This window comes from Eumetopias jubatus, unplaced genomic scaffold (assembly GCF_037043125.1).
Source record: "Eumetopias jubatus isolate StellerSeaLion01/CBP00866 unplaced genomic scaffold, mEumJub1_p1.0 scaffold_7, whole genome shotgun sequence".
Taxonomy (NCBI): domain Eukaryota; kingdom Metazoa; phylum Chordata; class Mammalia; order Carnivora; family Otariidae; genus Eumetopias; species Eumetopias jubatus.
In genome coordinates, this window is record NW_028274813.1 from 96,395,799 (window position 1) to 96,414,551 (window position 18,753).

Sequence of the window (18,753 nt, forward strand, 5' to 3'; positions counted from 1 at the left end):
CAGGTATAAATTAGTAATGTCCTAGTACTCATCACACCAAGAAATATTTTGTTGGTTATAAGGGCAAGCTGAATTCAGTAACAGCAATAACAACAACAAAATATATATGTAATTAATCCATGTATCAAAGAAGCAAAGAATTAAATAATTCTTAATTTGATTTACTTATTCAGAAACCATTCAAATCAAACATTTCATTTTCTATAGATTTATAATGTTTTGCCCTCTACAGAATGAAAAAGAAAGTGATTCTGTACACTCAGCCATAATATTTACAAAGATTCCTAATGCCTCCAGTTATTTTTTGAAAAACTTAAAACAATACCTAGTACAATACCTAGTTTCTTCAGCAGTCATTAAGATTTTAGTTCTGTTCCTTGAATTATCTTCCGAATCTTCTCAGCATCATTTTGTACAATTTTATTGGATGGATCAATCTTAAGTGCAGCTTCATAATCCTGTAGACCTATATTTATATAGCAATGATGGTTGATAAAATTAATATTTTATAAATACTTGTGGTATCTAGATGATTTTTTTAAATAAAAATAACCACTAAGAACGTGGTTCAGGACAAGCATCAGGTTTTAAAATCAGATTCTCATTTTCACACACATATATCTATGTAGTATTTCTAAAAGACTGCAGAAAATTTTCACTGATTTCAGGAATAATTATACTCATTACATTCAGGATTCAGTAAGAAGCAGTTTTGGGTTTTTTTTAAAAAAAAAAAAGATTTTTAAATGTATTTAATCTCTACATCCAATGTGGGGCTCCAACTCATGATCCCAAGATCAAGAGTTGCACACTTTTCAGGTTGAGCCTTCCAAGCACTCCAGAAGCAGTTATTTTAAATTCAATATACAGCTTAAACTCATTAAAGCATGAACAGACTCAATAAAACTCACATATAAAAAGGACATTTTTATTACCTCAATGAGAAAGTAATAAATGGAATCTTATTTAGAAATTCTAGATTTAAAAAAATAATTTTGGTAGATTAAATCCATTAGTGGTTTTTTCTATAGTTGTCATATCTACAGAATTCCTTTGAGGAAAATTGGTTTAAAAGGAAAGCATTGTGGACTGTTTGTTAAATACATATAAATGAGTCTAAGTCTTTACCAAAATAAGTAGTGGGAAAATTTGAGAGTAAGGAAACTTGAGTTCTAAGTGCTACTGATTTGCCATGCCACTTGAGGTAAATCACTTAACTTCTCCAAACCTCCATTTTCTCATCTTTAAAATGAAGAGTACTTTTAGCTCAAAAAGTCTATGATGCTACAATTTCTAAAGAATGCTTTAAAATGTTTCATTCCTGTCTTGATCATTTTTATCATCATGAAGCTGGATAAGAGACTAAAAATAAAGGGTGGGGCCATAAATCTAATTTGGATGCTTTGGTTAGAAAAAACTACAAAATGTCAGAAACAAGTTTAAAAACGAAGTCAGAAATAATAAAACCTTATAGACAAGCCCATTCCCTGGTAAGTGATCATCAAGGAGTATGCCTCTAGGCCTTGAATAAAGGAAAGTTGACTGGTCCTCTGGGTAAGGAGGTGTGGGAAGAAGAGCATTAAAGATAAAATACTACTACAAAATTTTGCCTTTTGGAGCAACATGAGTAACTGCAAAAAGTCCCTAAATACGTTAAAAATGAAAAACAATAAAAAATAAGTGTGTGGCTTCTATACACATGAGGCTGAAACAAAACTTAGCACAGTCTCTCAAACATAAGCAATGATCATACACTGTGGTAGATCACTTGTTTCCGAGCTTGTGTGTGTATCTGTCTGTATGACCAAAGCAGTTCATTTTAAATTTCCATCATTTATATCCTTTATCACACATCTTTTCATAGAAAAGTTGTCTGGATACTATAGCATTTTCCTACACCTAAATGTGTTGTTCACATCTTGTCTTAACTGCCTTCCATAAGAATAAATTTTTTAAATACTTCAAAATCATTTTTTGTCAGATAAATTGCAAAGAATATATTAAATGCTAAAAATATAAAACAGTGGAGTCCTAAAAAGTTATGATCTTAAATAATCCCAATGACACTTTTTTCAGAGCATAACTTGGAACTTAAAACATCTCTATTAATTTCTTACCTTCTATGTACAATTCTAGTTGACAGAATGCTGTCCCACGTCGTATATATGCCTTCATTCTTCCATTAGCATTATCTGCAACAGGTGGTGTCAATAACTCTAGTGCCTTACAAAATAAAATAAGGTAAAGACAATTTCCAATTTAAACTTGAGCAAAAACATGATAAAAATCTTAACTTTAAAACAAGCCTCAAGCCTCACCCACCAAAATTTTTTACTTCACTGGCACAGAAATTTATCAAATATATTTGTGTTGAACAATTTAAGGATTTGTTCAATTTTTCCTATACAAGATTCATACCCTCTCTCCCAAAATGATGATTTGGTTTATCATTTGAAATCTCTACAGCTTTATCTTTATTAGCAGGAATGATTAAAAACACTGGAGGTCTTTATATTCAAATTGGGTTATCCCATTCATTCATTCAATAAATATTTGTGCACAGAATTGTGCTAGTAAAAGGAAAACTGGATCATAAAAATATTGTCAGATCTTTTAATAGCTTAATAAGATCAAAGCATGAGGATCTGGTTATTTCCTTCATATTTTCAATCTCAAGGAGCCACATAAGAGATTTGCATATGATTTTCCCCTAAAACAGATTATTCTGACATGGAAAAAAGAGAAAAAACTAGAAGTTTAAGATAATGACATGATATTAATAATAAAATTAGGATATACTAGGTTACTCTGAAAATTGGGAAATTATAGAGCTATCCTTCTACTAGGCAAGTGGTAGTGATAATAAGAAAAAAACAAGTTTTCTTCCTTCAACCTTTCATTAAGTCTGCGAAACTTTAATAAGATAAAGGGTAAGAACAAACTGACAAGCATTTATTAATTTCCTTGTGAATTTCAACTGATATACCAAGGCAATATAGTGCCTTGAAGTCTCAAAAAAAACACCAGTTTCTTGTCAATTCAAAAAATTTTTTTCAGTAAAAAAACATAACTAACAAGATGACTCTTAAAATCCTTGCATCTCAATTACATAAACTTAAAAGAAAAAAGATTAAGGGCAACATTTAAACCAATAAATAAGAGGGTAACAATTTTAAAGCACCATATATAAATAAATAGAAATATATACCTTAGAAGAATCTTCAATGGCCTTGTGTAAGTTTTTTAGTTTTAGGTGGCAAGCAGCCCGATTCAAATACAATAGTGGAATCTTGTTATTTAGTCTTATGGCTAAATTGTATGCATTAATAGCTGCCAAGTAGTTTTCTTTTGCAAACAATTTGCTAATAAGACAAAAAGAGAAAAGGAAAACAATGTAATATTGAAAGAGAAACACAGAAATAATATCTAATGATATTTGGCAGAGGAGATGGCTTACCTCCTTTTCTATTCCCTGTACAATGGACTTCATTCCAAGGCTACACCAGCTTCACCTTTCCTCCACATACATCAGCGTGTAATCTGAATGCAACTGACTTCAACCCCACCTCCGAGGGTATTCATCTGTAGTTTAAACCAGTAAGCATATTTCCACCCTCTTGACTACAATGACTGACTTGGGAGAGGCTTATGACCTAAACTGGTCTATTCAGAATGCGGCCTATGACTTTGTTTCCAAAGTTAGAGAATGAAAAATTGGGAAAACTCCTCTTGCTGGATACAAATGAAGAAAGCACACAGCCCAAACTATTAGTGACCATGTTTAATAACACCACGAGAACAGCCAGCACTAGAATAAAGCTGATACTGTGGAATTATGAAAAGAATAAAAAGGCAGACAGAAACTGAGTCCTTAGTGATACAGTTAAGCTGCTAGATCAAGCTTACCTGAAATGCAATATATCTTTAGCTTTTTACTTATATAAGCCAATAAATTCTTTTTAACATACAGCCAGTTTAAATTGGGTTTTTTTGGTTACTTGGCAAACAAAAGCATCTAATAGATCAAATCTTCCAAAATTCTCTTCAAATAGATGTACATAGTTAAAAGATTTACTTAAAATGTGAAGTGTTTCTTTATATTTATGTACAATTCTTAGAATTTTGAAAAATGCATAAACATAAGGAAAATAGAAAATACCAAATATAAGTATCATAAAACACTTTGTATTCACTTCCAGTTGATTGTACCGCATACTGTATAGTTCTAGAACATGATGACATCAGAAGTAAAAGCACCCAGTAAATCATTAGGAAAAGGGAAGATGACACCACTGTGACATCTAACCTAAGCCTGACTCAAGTATAAAATAACCCGCACAAACTGGAAAGCTAATTCTCTGGTAACAGTTTATGCTTCTGAAGTGCCTCATATCAGTTAGGACATTTCTGAATGCAAGTAACAGACAGAAGCCCAATTCAAACTGGTTTAAACAAGTAAGGAAATAAATTATCTCACATTTTAAAAGTCCACATTTAAAAAATCCAGACAATGGAAAGGCTCCATGCCCAATGAAATCAGCAGCTTGAGGATGTTATCCTAAGGCCCAAGGTTCTTTTCATTTCTCCATTCTACTGCACTCAGCAGCTACTTCATTCTAGGGCTGGTTTTCCTCATGGGTGTAAGGTGGCTGCATAATTTCAGGTGCCACCTTCAAGCACAATATTCATTAGAAGAAAATGGGACAGTATCTTCTGGCATATGCTCCTTAAGGGCAAGAAAACTTTCCCCAAAAACCTCCCGGTTCACCTCCTTTCCCATCTCACTGACCAAAAGTACCTACCCTTAAAAAAATATTTTGTCTTAATAAAATCACCAGTCTCTCTCACCTCCTCTATCTCTCTCTCCCCACTTTTACTCCTTAGTACTACATATTGTTTTGGAGCATTTAAAAAAAATTCAACAATATGATCATCTTTTCGTATTAAGAAATATGGAGATATACTATTTTTACAAAGTTTTTGTCGTTGTTGTTGTTACTTTTACAAAGAAGTCTCTAATTTGTGCCAGGATTTCTGAAACCAGTCTCCTCCTACTGATGGACATTTAGAGGTTTTGTTTGCCACTACTCTGCTTTTATAAACAACATTACAATAAATATTTTTGTACATGTAGCTAAAAACAAAGCACCACCACAAACAAAAACCCCACCAGCAGGATAATCAAAACAACCCTGATTTGTTGAAGTCAATCAGAATTTATCCTGGGACTTGGGATAGGGTCCCCATCTAAGTCACAAGGGTAAGTTCTACACACCTAAACAAAATAGGGTCTCAGCCAGTAAGGATAAAGGGAGACCATACATTTTGGCTAGATAACCGATAATGTCTACCACAAGCCTTTTTTTTTTAATTGTGATAAAATATATATAACAAAACTTACCATTTTTAACCATTTTAAAATGTATAGTTTAGTGGCATTAAGTACATTTACATTGTTGTGCAACCATCACCAATATCCATCTCCAGAACTTTTTCATCTTCTGAAACTGAAACTCTGTACCCATTAAACATTAACTTCCCATTCCCTCCTATCTTTGACAACCACCATTCTATTTTCTGTTCTATGAATTTGACTGCTCTAGGTACCTCATATAAGTGGAATCATACAGTGTTTTTCCTTTTGTAACTGGCTTATTTCACTTAGCATAATGTCCTCAAGGCACATCCATGTTGTAGCATGTAACAAGGGTTTCTTCCTTTTAAAGGCTGAGTAATATTCTATTGTATGGATATACCACTTTTTGTTTACCTAAATATCCATCAATGGGCACCTGGGTTGCTTCCACCTCCTGGCTATTGTGAATAATGCTACCATGAACATGGGTGTACAAACACCTGTTTGTGTCCCTGCTTTCAATTCTTTTGTGTATATACCCTGAAATGGGATTGCTGAATCATATGGTAATTCTATTTTTAATTTTTTGAGGAGCCTCCATACTGTGTACCATCTTACATTCCCACCAACAATGTTCAAGGGTTCTAATTGTTCCACATGCTCACCAACACTTGTTATTTCTGGGGTTTTTTTTATAACAGCCATTGTAATGTGTATAAAGTAGTATCCCACTGTGATTTCTATTTGCATTTTCTAAATAGTGATATTCAACATCTTTTCATGTGCTTTTGCCATTTGTATATCTTCTTTGGAGAAATGTCTAAGTCCTTTGCCTACTTTCTATTTTTATTTATTTATTTATTTTCTTTGCCTACTTTTTAAAAAGCTTGTTTGTTTTTTAGCTGTTGAGTTGCAGAAGTTTTTGGGTTTTTCTTTAAGATTTATTTATTTATTTATTTGAGGGAGGGGACAGAGGGAGACAGAGAGAGTAACCTACGCAGACTCCACTGAGCACGGAGCCAACAGGGGGATCAATCTCACGACAGAGATGAGACCTGAGCTGAAACTAAGAGTGGGATGCTTAATGGACTACACCACCCAGGGGCCCCACAGAAGTTCTTTATATATAGTCTGGATATTAAGCCTTTATCAGATATATGATTTGCAAATATTTTCTCCATTCCATAGGTTATCTTTTCATTCTGTTAATAATGTCTTTCATGCACAAAAGTTTTTAATTTTGATGCATTTCGATTAACCTATTTTTCTTTTGTTGCCTGTGCTTTTTAATTTTTTTTTTATTATTTTTAGAGAGAGAAAGAGAGAGAATGCATGTGAGCAGGGACAGGGGAAGGGCAGAGGGAGAGGGAGAGAAAAAAATCTCAAGCATACTCCCTGCCGAGCACAGAGCCCCACTCAAGGCTCGATCTCATGACCCTGAGATCACTACCTGACCCAAAATCAAGTCAGACACTTAACCGACTGAGCCACCAGGCACCCCGATGCTTTTGATATCACATCTAAGAAATATTGCCAAATCCAATGTCATGATGTACTCTGTGTTTTATTCTAAGAATTTTATAGTTTTAGCTCTTATGTTTAGGTCTTTGATATATTTTGAGTCAATTTTTATATAAGGTGTTAAGGGTCCAACTTCATTCTTTTTTATATGAATTTCCAGTTTTCCCACCACCATGTATTAAAAAAGACTATCCTTTCTACATTGAATAATTGTTGAAAATCATTTGGTCATAGAAGGGAGGGCTATTTCTGGACTACCTATTCCACTGGTCTATATGTCTGTACAAATCTTATATTAACATACACATTTGAAGAACAGTTCCATTTTGGGGGCACCTGGGTGGCTCAGTTGGTTAAGTGTCTGTCACTTGTTTCAAACCTGGGCCTGCCTTTGCATTGGCCTTGTGGGACTTGAGGAGTGAAGGGAAACAACATGAAGCTCACACTGCAGGTCAGGATCTCAGGGTTGTGGGATTGAGCCCACATCAGGCTCCACACTGGGCATGGAGCCTGCTTCAGATTCTCTTTCCTCTCCCTCAGCCCCTCCTCCCTCTAAAAAAATAAAAAATAAAAAATTTTAAAAATTTAAAAATAAATGAAGAATAGTTCCATTTTTCATCTTTAACATTAGTTTTACAATATAACAATTTTGTCAGAAAAATTCTCCCAGGTCCTAAGGGAAAAAGAGTTTACAATGAGAATTACTAAAGAACCTCTGTAGAAGGCATAATAGCAAGAAATATGAAGTATTAAAATATTTTTAATGTTTACATGTACATATTAAATATAAATCCAAATTCTTTTAAGTTCAATGTCACTACAAACATCCAAAAATTTGCGTGATGGCTTTCAGAGTGATTTTGAACTAGGAAATAGCCAAATTTCAAAAGGAAAGGGGAAAAAAAATATCTAGAGGGCAGTAACCTTTGCACACCAAATTTAAATAGAGAAGTTAATAACCATGAGGTCTCCCCTAATGTTCCAAATAAGGCAATGTCAATGAAAAGAATTATGCAAAAGTACTCATTAATTCAACACATACTGAGTGCTTATTATACTGTATGTACAGTGAGAACAAAAGAGTCATGGACAATTGCAAACATTCCTGTCATTTTTATGACTGACTGGTCTGCCTTTATAAAGAAAGAAACATTCTGATTTGCAATGGCCAAAAGGGCCAAAGATTTTGTACAAGAGTTGAGTGTGGGAGAAGCAACCAGAGGCAGGACTGATAGGAAAGAAGCACTGTAGAGAGAAGTCAAGAAAAGGGCAGGAGAAAGCTAGGAGAAATCAGAAGTAGTAGGGCTTAGCCACAGCAATAGGGGCGGGAGCAACCCACGATTCCAACAGAAGACAGAATAGCTCTGTTGTGCGGGCAGTAAGAACTGTAAGAGTCACCTACCCCTGAAAGGACTTTAAAAGTCCTTGTCTCTTTCAGCATCTCATAGAAAACATTCTTGGGTATCTTGAGAGCTTCTAACGCTGAGTATCAGCATGCCTTAGTGAGGGCACATCAAGCAGTACAATTTAGCACTCACGATGGAAACAGGAAGAGGAAACTACATACCAAACAAAATGACAAGGTCGGCCATAACAGGTACCGTCCTGCAACAGAATAGTATGGGCTATAAAATGCATACAAACAAGCAACTGAACAAAATGATAATTACCTCAAAGAAGTCATCTTGGACTATGGATTCTAAACTTCTTTAAGTCAGGCAAAAGGTAGCAGTATAAGAAAAGTGTCTTATCTCCAGAAACAGAGTTTTTAAAATGCAGCAGAGCAAGGCAGATTTGGCAAATCTGTCCCGAAAGTAGGCAGGTGCAAAGGGCTGTTGGGAGATAATTCTCTATGGGAATCTTATGTTCATGCATGTCTTATGTCAGATGCACGGTCAGCTTTTAACTGGACAATCTTTTCAAAGATGTTTGTATAGCACACAGCCTTGGAAAATAGAGATAGTGTCTTCCTCTGGGGTGAAGAACAGATTTATTTACTGTTCAGTATGAAAAAAATATAGTATCTCCTCGTGCGGCAAAAGTTCGACATGTTTGCTTACAATCCTCTTATAAAAAAGTGTGTTCCTTGGGGGCACCTGGGTGGCTCAGTCAGATAAGCATCCAACTCTTGATTTCGGCTCAGGTCATGATCTTGGGGTCCTGGAATTGAGCCCCATGTCAGGCTCCTGCTCAGCGCAGAGTCTCCTTGTCCCTCTCCCTCCTGCTCTGCTCTTCCCACCCTCCCCCACCCCCGCTCTCCCCCCCCCCACACTCTAAAATAAGTAAAAGTAAATTAAAAAATTGTGTTCCTTAAATATGGTGTTCTGAGCTGTGGTTCAAACCTGGGCCTGCCTTTGCATTGGCCTTGTGGGACTTGAGGAGCGAAGGGAAACAACATGAAGCTCACACTGCTTGCTGTGCCTTGAATAATAGTCCTTTATCTCTGACCCATGAGTCTCCTGTATTCTCCCCCTGTATCCATGAAACTGTGGTAGGCTAACCCTTCACAGTTCTTGCCAGGGCATGGACCCAAACCTAAGAATTAGAAAGAAATTCAATTTGGCAAGTAGAACTGTATACTGTGTTGGGAGGAGATGATCAATAATCAGCATCAAAAAGTCCAACATGAAGTAAAAGGACATCCAGACAGGCAGATAGAATCCAACCACAGAACAACAAGCATAAATATAGACGGGCAGACTAGGTTAGTCTGTCAGCAGGGTCTTATAAACAAAGCTGGGATTCAGAAGTAGAATTAGCCTGGTAGCAAAAGGAAAAACAAAAGCAAAACAGATTCCCCAATCTTAAAAGGACTGGGGTACTAGGCAGCTACAAAATCTGGCACTTAGGCCAAAAGAATAAAAAGAAAATTCAGGGGGCACCTAGGTGACTCAATGGGTTAGGCATCTGACTCTTGATTGCAGCTCAGGCCTTGAACTCAGCATCATGAGTTCCAGCCCCACATACAAAGAAAAGAAGAGAAAAGGAAAGAAAAGAAAATTTAGATATAAGAACTAGGGTAGACAATGATTTTATGTAATAATAGCAATATGATGCTGGGAACTAGATTGTAGAATAATATATCCTTAATTCCCTCCTATGTAACGTAATACTGCTGTAGAGAGTGAGGTATGCAGAAGGGATTCAAGTGGCCTTAGGGTAGGAAAAGAAGGGATTTAAGTCTGGAGTTAAGACAGAGTCCAAAAAAACTTATGCTAAAAATCAAGCACAGAGCAATGTCAGTGACACAGAACAATGGTCCATTTACTTTATATGATTACAGGTGTCTAGAAGAGTAGCTATTAAAGTTATTTACAGCTTCTGAGTCATATAAGCCTGTTAAATAACATCATACCAAGCACATATCTAAATTAGAGCATCTAGACTCTGTTTTATGTGAGATCTTCTCAGTAAAAAGCTGTCTGGTACATAAGGTTAATTGGAAAAGGTAAAATGCTTTCATGAGCAAATAAAATTACCTAAACTTACTTATTCTCCCAAAAGGTAGAGATTTGGCATTTAAACTAAGACACAGCAGTGGAAGGGTAGGCAGAGAAAAATGAAAAAGCTATTGCTCTTTTGAAAGGTTTGCACACCTCTACCCTTTTGTGAAACAAGTGTCCCATGGGTTTTAGCATAGTAAAAACAGTTGGACTGTTTTCACCTGTGTAAATATAGAAGGCTATCATGAAACAAAGCCTCCAGAGATGAAAGTATTTCATCCTTTGGCTTAAGTTCAACACTCCACTTCTGAATCAGTTCTATTATGTCTATTCTATCTTTTGTCCTGTATTACATTGCTAGCGAGGATACAATTCTAACAAGTCTTATCTTTCCTTTTATCTATTTGTACTTTGCAGTATGATTAACCGTACTTTGCTCTATTTCTCTGGGTGTTATCAGTTACCAAGTTTTCTTCCATCTCTCCTCATATTCAACATTCTTTCTCTGGTCCTCTTATTTTACGTTTCTTTCTTTTTCTATCTAATTGGAGGTAGTGAGGCAAAATGGTATATAAACAAAAGAGGCTGAAAGTAATGACAATCTACCATGTCTGACTGCTGCAAAATATACTTTTACACTAGGGTTGCTGCCAATTTGTTGTTTTTGCCAGCAGTCAATTTTATTTCTATGTTTTAATTTTTTTAATTTTTAATTTTCACACACACACACACACACACACACACACACACACACTTTTGCTGCTCTTAGTCAAAATTCCAACCCTGGCTCAAAAATCTTATCTTCCCTTTCTACTCTTTTTTTTTTTTTTAAGATTTTATTTATTTATTTGAGAGAGAGAGCATGAGCACAAGAAGGGGGAGGGGCAGAGGGAGAAGCAGACTCTCCGCTGGGCAGGGAGCCGGATGTGGGGCTCGATCCCAGGCCCCTGGGTCATGACCTGAGCCAAAGGCAGACGCTTAACCGACTGAGCCACCCAGGCGCCCCAGCCCTTTCTATGCTTAAATCCAAATCACATCTTTAGTGTATCAGAAATAAGACCAGACCAACACTACCTAGGACCTTTAGTCCCAGCATCACAACACCTGTACCAAAGGACTGTCTCACCATTTCAGTAAACCGCGTTACCTTTGAGCACTGATCTAAAAGCACACTTCTCCCTTGTCTTCATGTTTCTGGTCTTTCCTACTCCCATGCCCCTCTACTCCTTTGCATTTTTTTTTTTTTTAAGTAATCTCCATGCCCACTGTGGGGCTTGAACTCATGACACTGAGATCAAGAGTCCCATGCTCTACCGACTGTGCCAGCCAGGTGCTCCTCCTTCGTACTTTCTTATTCCTAGTTCTTCCATAATAGACTCCACCTCCCAGTCCTTCTCTATACCCTCAACTTTTCCACAAAATCCTTTCTAAAACAAACCTGGCTCTGCCCTGGGGGCAGTGCTAATCTCTGTCACCCTCCCCACTAAATACCCCTCCACCCAACTCCCCACATCAGGGATTTCAGGGGGTGGAACTGCAGGAACTGGCATTGTCTGGGCTTGCTTCTGCTAGATCCAAGCTGTAACTCTCTCTTTAGATAGAAGGCCTTGTCCTTTGGGACTCCTGACATCTTTGCCCTACAGCCATCTAGTCACTGTCGTCTACTGGCTTTTTAAAATCACTCTTCTCATATTCATTAAGGACTTTGAGAAACCTGGTTCCCAGCATCTGTCTCTATCCCAACTTCTGCCATGATTCCAGAGGATTCTAAGGTTTATGTATGTGACCAATTTATCAATTTATTCTTGAAATACCTGGAACTCCCTAACTCAGCATATCTTCAACTGTACTTTTGCTACCCACTCCCAGGGTCACACACTGGCCTCTATCTAATTTCTTAATTGCTCCAATTTCTCTTATTCCACTGGGCCCCTCATGGCATTTCTTCCTTTCTAACTCAGCCTGGACTTCATGGCTAAATATCTGAGCTATTTTTCAATGAGCAATCTGGTCTCTTGCACTACTGGTCTTTTACTGTACTTGTCAGTTAAAAATCCCACTCTGGCCCAAAGATCTATTCTTAAATCCAAAAGACTAAACACTAGAGGAGATAAATCACACAGCTGTACTGACATCTCTATAAATTCATGTTCTTCAACCTGGCAAGGCCAACAGTATTCACTAGTCAATTTCCCTTATCTAGGTCCATACTTGTCTTCACTTTCTTTCCTCCAGTCTTAGAAAATGAAGTATCTCTGTCTATTCCAAGTCAATCTATCAACATTTTCTAGAGCAAAGTAATGAATCCAGCAGGACAGCCCACTCAGCTTTGCTCGCTTCAGCATTCTCAGATTGTAGGGAGGAGCAATTCATAACCAAACCACTTAGCCTGCTTTCACAAGTGGAATACAAGGACAGAAAGTGGGTTTTATTCTTCTGTGAGAAATATACAGCAGTAGTTAGAATACAAGCTTTTAATCATACTGACCTGGAATTGAATCCTGATTTTACTCATTAACCATCACCTTAGCCACGTTTTCTTAACTTCTAGCCGTTTTCCATGTTTGTAAGAAGGGGATAAAAATAATAATATCCAATAGTCACATTGTTATAGGAATTAAGCGAGGTATTTTGTGTACAGCTGCTAATTTCTCAATAAACATTTGCTAAATAGTGCAAAAGTAGTAGGTCCTGCCCAGCTACAGTTGTGAGGACTTAATGAGATAGAATAAAACACAAAAGCTCTTGTAAACCATCACAAGCTATGAACATATGAACTGTGATCCTGACAATGGGGCAGTTTAGAGATAAGCAAATGCAATTAAAGAAATGACAGAATGTTAGAGCCGGGGGGCACTGCAAGCAGTTGGCCAAGTAGAATGGGTGGAAAAAAAGAGGGACTTTCATTTAATATGTGCTGTGAAAATTTCTTCCCCCCCCAAAATATTTGTTATTATAAAATTTTAAAATGAATGCAACTTTTAAAAAGAGGAAGAGTGAAACAAAATCAAGACAATCCATCCATTTTTGGCTTTCACCCAATTTTCTCCACTCTGCTCAGAGAGATTTCAATCACCTCTTCTTTCTCTTGTCTCCAAACCTATTCAAATCTTTTATATTCTTAAGGAAACAACACAAAACAAAAACTCTTTAAATTTTCTACCCCATTGGCTTCTAGGAGTATTTTTGTGTACTCCTTTCTTTTGCAAGACCTTTAAGTGTCGATAGGTCACGGAGCATTATCCTCAGGCCACTACTCTCCTGGTCTACATGCTCTGTGGATATCTCAGTTATTTTTTTACTTTTATAAATTTAACTGCAATATAAATGCTGATAACCTCCAAATCTATTTCTACAGTGCTGGCTTCTCCTCTGGGTTCAAACTTGCTGGACAGTGTCACCCAGACTGGCCCAGAGACATATTCAACTCAACATATTAAAAACTGAACTTAACCTCCATTCTCTCCTGACTGGCCCCTCATTTTGTATTCTCTAATTTAGCTGGTGGCATCACACAATCAATCATTCAAACTAGAAACTGGGAACTCCTTCCTCTTACTCCCCAAAAATCAATCAAGAAGTTCTGCCTATTTTACCTCTTAAATATTTCTCAAATTTCCCTCCCCTCCACCCCTACAACAGCACCTACAAAAAGGTCAGTTCAAGGCCTTTGCCATGTTTTCTGCAACACATTCTTCCCCCTCACCTTATAGAATAAAATCTAAAAAAATGCAGGTGCCCCCCAAAAATGCAGATTCTTAAATAGAATGAGCAAACTGGTAGCTGCCAGAGGGAAGGTGGGGGGGGTGAAATAGGTGAAGGTGATTAAAAATAAACTTATCATGATGAGCACTGAGTAATATAGAAATGTTGAATAGTTATATTGTACACCCGAAACTAATATAACACTGTATGTTAATTATACTCGAATTAAAAAATAAGTTAAAAAAAAAATCTAAACCAAGCACACGTGGCCCCTGATGATTTTTCTAAGTTCATTTGTTTTTACTTGTAGCCTCAAATTTTATGTTTTACCAAAAAATAAACCACACGTAATTCCTGACCTATATATCACACTATTTCTTGTCTCTTGAGCTTTTGTTCATATTGTCTCCACTACTTGAAATGAATGCCTTTCTTTCCCTTTCTCTTGAAACTCCTACTTATCATTAAGAGGAGCTCAGGGGCTACATTCTCTATGAAGCTTTTTCTGAACCTACCTTCCTCCCTTTAAAGGTAGGTGCCCCTCTTCTGCATTCTCATTTTACCTTGTTCTTTTCTATGTATTGTACTTCCCAAACGGTATTATAACTATTTGTATATGTCTGTCTCCTCCACTGATCTTTGTAGCTCAGAGCCTAGCCTATAGTCTGGTAAATAGCAAGCAATCAATAGATGTTTATTTAATGGTTGAATAAATGGAGAGGAAGGGAGGGAAGGAGCAAGGGAGAGAGGGAAGGGAAGAAAGAGGAGGAAGGATCATGTAGGGCTTTAATGTTGGAAGTAAGAGAAACCAACCTGTCAGGCCCAAGCAGCTGACCTTCAGAAAAACTGTCACTTTAGCTCAACCCCACATATCAATCCCTGGTGTAAGAGACAGGAGAAAAGACCAAGAAAGAACACAGGAAACATAAGAAAAGAAAAATGTAGACATGTGGTAGACAGGTAATGGAAACCTTCCACCCCCCAAAAGATGTCCATATCCTAATCCTCACAACCTATGACGGCAGGAAGATTCCACAGATGTGCCTAAATTAAGGTCTTGAGGTAAGAGATTATGCAAATGAGACTAATGTAATCACAAGGATCCTTCTAAAAGAAAGAGGGAAGCAGAAGAGTCAGAGTCAGAGAAGGAGATGGGATTATGGAAGCAGAGGTTAGAGTGATGCAATTGCTGGCTGGAGGCCACAAGCCAAGGAATATAGGCAGCCGAAAAACTAGAAAATGAAAGAAAATAGATTCTTTCCTACAGGCTCTAGAAGGAACACAACTGATACCTTGATTTTAGCCCAGTGAAAACCATTTTGAACTTCTGACTTTTAAACTGTCAGATAGTAAATCTGTGATTTTTTTTTAATTTTTTTATTGTTATGTTAATCACCATACATTACATCATTAGTTTTTGATGTAGTGTTCCATGATTCATTGTTTGTGCATAACACCCAGTACTCTACGCAGAATGTGCCCTCTTTAATACCCATCACCAGGCTAACCTATCCCCCCACCCCCCCTCCCCTCTAGAACCCTCAGTTTGTTTTTCAGAGTCCATCGTCTCTCATGGTTCGTCTCCCACTCCGACTTACTCCCCTTCATTATTCCCCTCCTGCTATCTTCTTCTTTTTCTTTTTTCTTAACATACGTTGCATTATTTGTTTCAGAAGTACATATCTGTGATTCAACAGTCTTGCACAATTCGCAGCGCTCACCATAGCACATACCCGCCCCAATGTCTATGACTCAGCCACCCCATCCCTCCCAACCCCCACCACTCCAGCAACCCTCAGTTTCTTTCCTGAGATTAAGAATTCCTCACATCAGTGAGGTCATATGATACATGTCTTTCTCTGATTGACTTATTTCACTCAGCATAACACCCTCCAGTTCCATCCACGTCGTTGCAAATGGCAAGATCTCATTCCTTTTGATGGCTGCATAATATTCCATTGTGTATATATACCACTTCTGCTTTATCCATTCATCTGTCGATGGACATCTTGGCTCTTTCCACAGTTTGGCTAGTGTGGACATTGCTGCTATAAACATTGGGGTGCACGTACCCCTTCGGATCCCCACATTGTATCTTTGTGGTAAATACCCAGTAGTGCAATTGCTGGATCGTCTGGTAGCTCTATTTTCAACTGTTTGAGGAACCTCCATACTGTTTTCCAGAGTGGTTGCACCAGCTTGCATTCCCACCAAAAGTGTAGGAGGGTTCCCCTTTCTCCACATCCCCGCCAACATATGTCGTTTCCTGACTTGTTAATTTTCACCATTCTGACTGGTGTGAGGTGGTATCTCATTGAGGTTTTGATTTGGATTTCCCTGATGCCGAGCGATGTTGAGCACTTTTTCATGTGTCTCTTGGCCATTCGGATGTCTTCTTTGGAAAAATGTCGGTTCATGTCTTCTGCCCATTTCTTGATTGGATTATTTGTTCTTTGGGTGTTGAGTTTGATAAGTTCTTTATAGATTTTGGATATTAGCCCTTTATCTGATATGTCATTTGCAAATCTTTTCTCCCATTCCGTCGGTTGTCTTTTGATTTTGTGGACTGTTTCTTCTGCTGTGCAAAAGCTTTTTATCTTGATGAAATCCCAATAGTTCATTTTTGCCCTGGCTTCCCTTGCCTTTGGTGATGTTTCTAGGAAGAAGTTCCTGCGACTGAGGTTGAAGAGGTTGCTGCCTATGTTCTCCTTTAGGATTTTGATGGACTCCTGTCTCACGTTTAGGTCTTTCAACCATTTGGAGTCTATTTTTGTGTGTGGTGTAAGGAAATGGTCCAGTTTCATTCTTCTGCATGTGGCTATCCAATATTCACAACACCATTTCTTGAAGAGACTGTCTTTTTTCCATTGGACATTCTTTCCTGCTTTGTCAAAGATTAGTTGACCATAGAGTTGAGGGTCCATTTCTGGGCTCTCTATTCTGTTCCATTGATCTATGTGTCTGTTTTTGTGCCAGTACCATACTGTCTTGATGATGACAGCTTTGTAATAGAGCTGGAAGTCCGGAATTATGGTGCCGCCAGCTTTGCTTTTCTTTTTCAACATGACTCTGGCTATTCGGGGTCTCTTCTGGTTCCATACAAACTTTAGGATTATTTATTCCATTTCTTTGAAAAAAGTGGATGGTATTTTGATGGGGATTGCCTTGAATGTGTAGATTGCTCTAGGTAGCATTGACATCTTCACAATGTTTGTTCTTCCAATCCATGAGCATGGAACGTTTTTCCATTTCTTTGGGTCGTCTTCAATTTCTTTCATGAGTATTTTATAGTTTTCTGAGTACAGATCCTTTGGCTCTTCGGTTATGTTTATTCCTAGGTATCTTATGGTTTTGGGTGCAAAGGTAAATGGGATCGACTCCTTGATATTTCTCTCTTCTGTCTTGTTGTTGGTGTATAGGAATGCCACTGATCTCTGTGCATTGATTTTATATCCTGCCACTTTACTGAATTCCTGTATGAGTTCTAGCAGTTTTGAGGTGGAGTCTTTTGGGTTATCCACATTCAGTATCATATCATCTGCAAAAAGTAAGAGTTTGACTTCCTCCTTGCCGATTTGGATGCCTTTGATTTCTTTTTGTTGTCTGATTGCTGTGGCTAGGACTTCTAATACTATGTTGAATAGCAGTGGTGAGAGTGGACATCCCTGCCGCATTCCTGACCTTATGGGGAAAGCTCTCAGCTTTTCCCCATTGAGAATGATATTCGCTGTAGGTTTTTCATGATGGCTTTTATGATATTGAGGTATGTACCCTCTATCCCTATACTCTGAAGAGTTTTGATCAAGAAAGGATGCTGTACTTGGTCAAATGCTTTTTCTGCATCTATTGAGAGGATCATATGATTCTTGTTCTTTCTTTTGTTAATGTATTGTATCACGTTGATTGATTTGCGGATGTTGAACCAACCTTGCAGCCCAGGGATAAATCCCACTTGGTCGTGGTGAAGAATCCTTTTAAAGTACTGTTGGATCCTATTGGCTAGTATTTTGGTGAGAATTTTTGCATCCATGTTCATCAAGGATATTGGTCTGTAATTCTCCTTTTTGACGGGGTCTTTGTCTGGTTTGGGACCAAGGTAATGGTGGCCTCATAAAACGAGTTTGGAAGTTATCCTTCCATTTCTATTTTTTGGAACAGTTTCAGGAGAACAGGTATTAATTCTTCTTGAAATGTTTGGTAGAATTCCCCTGGGAAGCCATCTGGCCCTGGGCTTTTGTTTCTTGGGAGATTTTTGATGACTGCTTCAATTTCCTTAGTGGTTATAGGTCTGTTCAGGTTTTCTATTTCTTCCTGGTTCAATTTTGGTAGTTGATACATCTCTAGGAATGCACCCATTTCTTCCAGGTTATCTAATTTGCTGGCATATAGTTGCTCATAATATGTTCTTATAGTTGTTTGTATTTCTTCGGTGTTGGTTGTGATCTCTCCTCTTTCATTCATAATTTTGTTGATTTGGGTCATTTCTATTTTCTTCTTGATAAGTCTGGCCAGGGGTTTATCAATCTTGTTAATTCTTTCAAAGAATCAGCTCCTAGTTTCGTTGATCTGTTCTACTGTTCTTTTGGTTTCTAGTTCATTGATTTCTGCTCTGATCTTTATTATTTCTCTTCTCCTGCTGGGTTTAGGCTTTATTTGCTGTTCTTTCTCCAGCTCCTTTAGGTGTAAGGTAAGGTTGTGTATTTGAGACCTTTCTTGTTTCTTGAGAAA

General features: G+C 37.5%; 1 protein-coding gene across 1 annotated transcript in view; it reads right to left on the bottom strand.

Moving 5' to 3' along the window:
• Positions 1-215: 215 nt before the first annotated feature.
• The window catches only part of DNAAF4 (dynein axonemal assembly factor 4), a 68,219-nt gene continuing 49,681 nt past the window's right edge, over positions 216-18,753 (bottom strand). The window contains exons 7-9 of the mRNA XM_028100469.2: positions 3,209-3,362; positions 2,118-2,223; positions 216-466 (exon numbers count right to left, since the gene is read on the bottom strand). Coding sequence (XP_027956270.1) covers positions 357-466; positions 2,118-2,223; positions 3,209-3,362 — 370 coding nt within the window. The 3' untranslated portion in view covers positions 216-356. The remainder of the gene's footprint in view (positions 467-2,117; positions 2,224-3,208; positions 3,363-18,753) is intronic.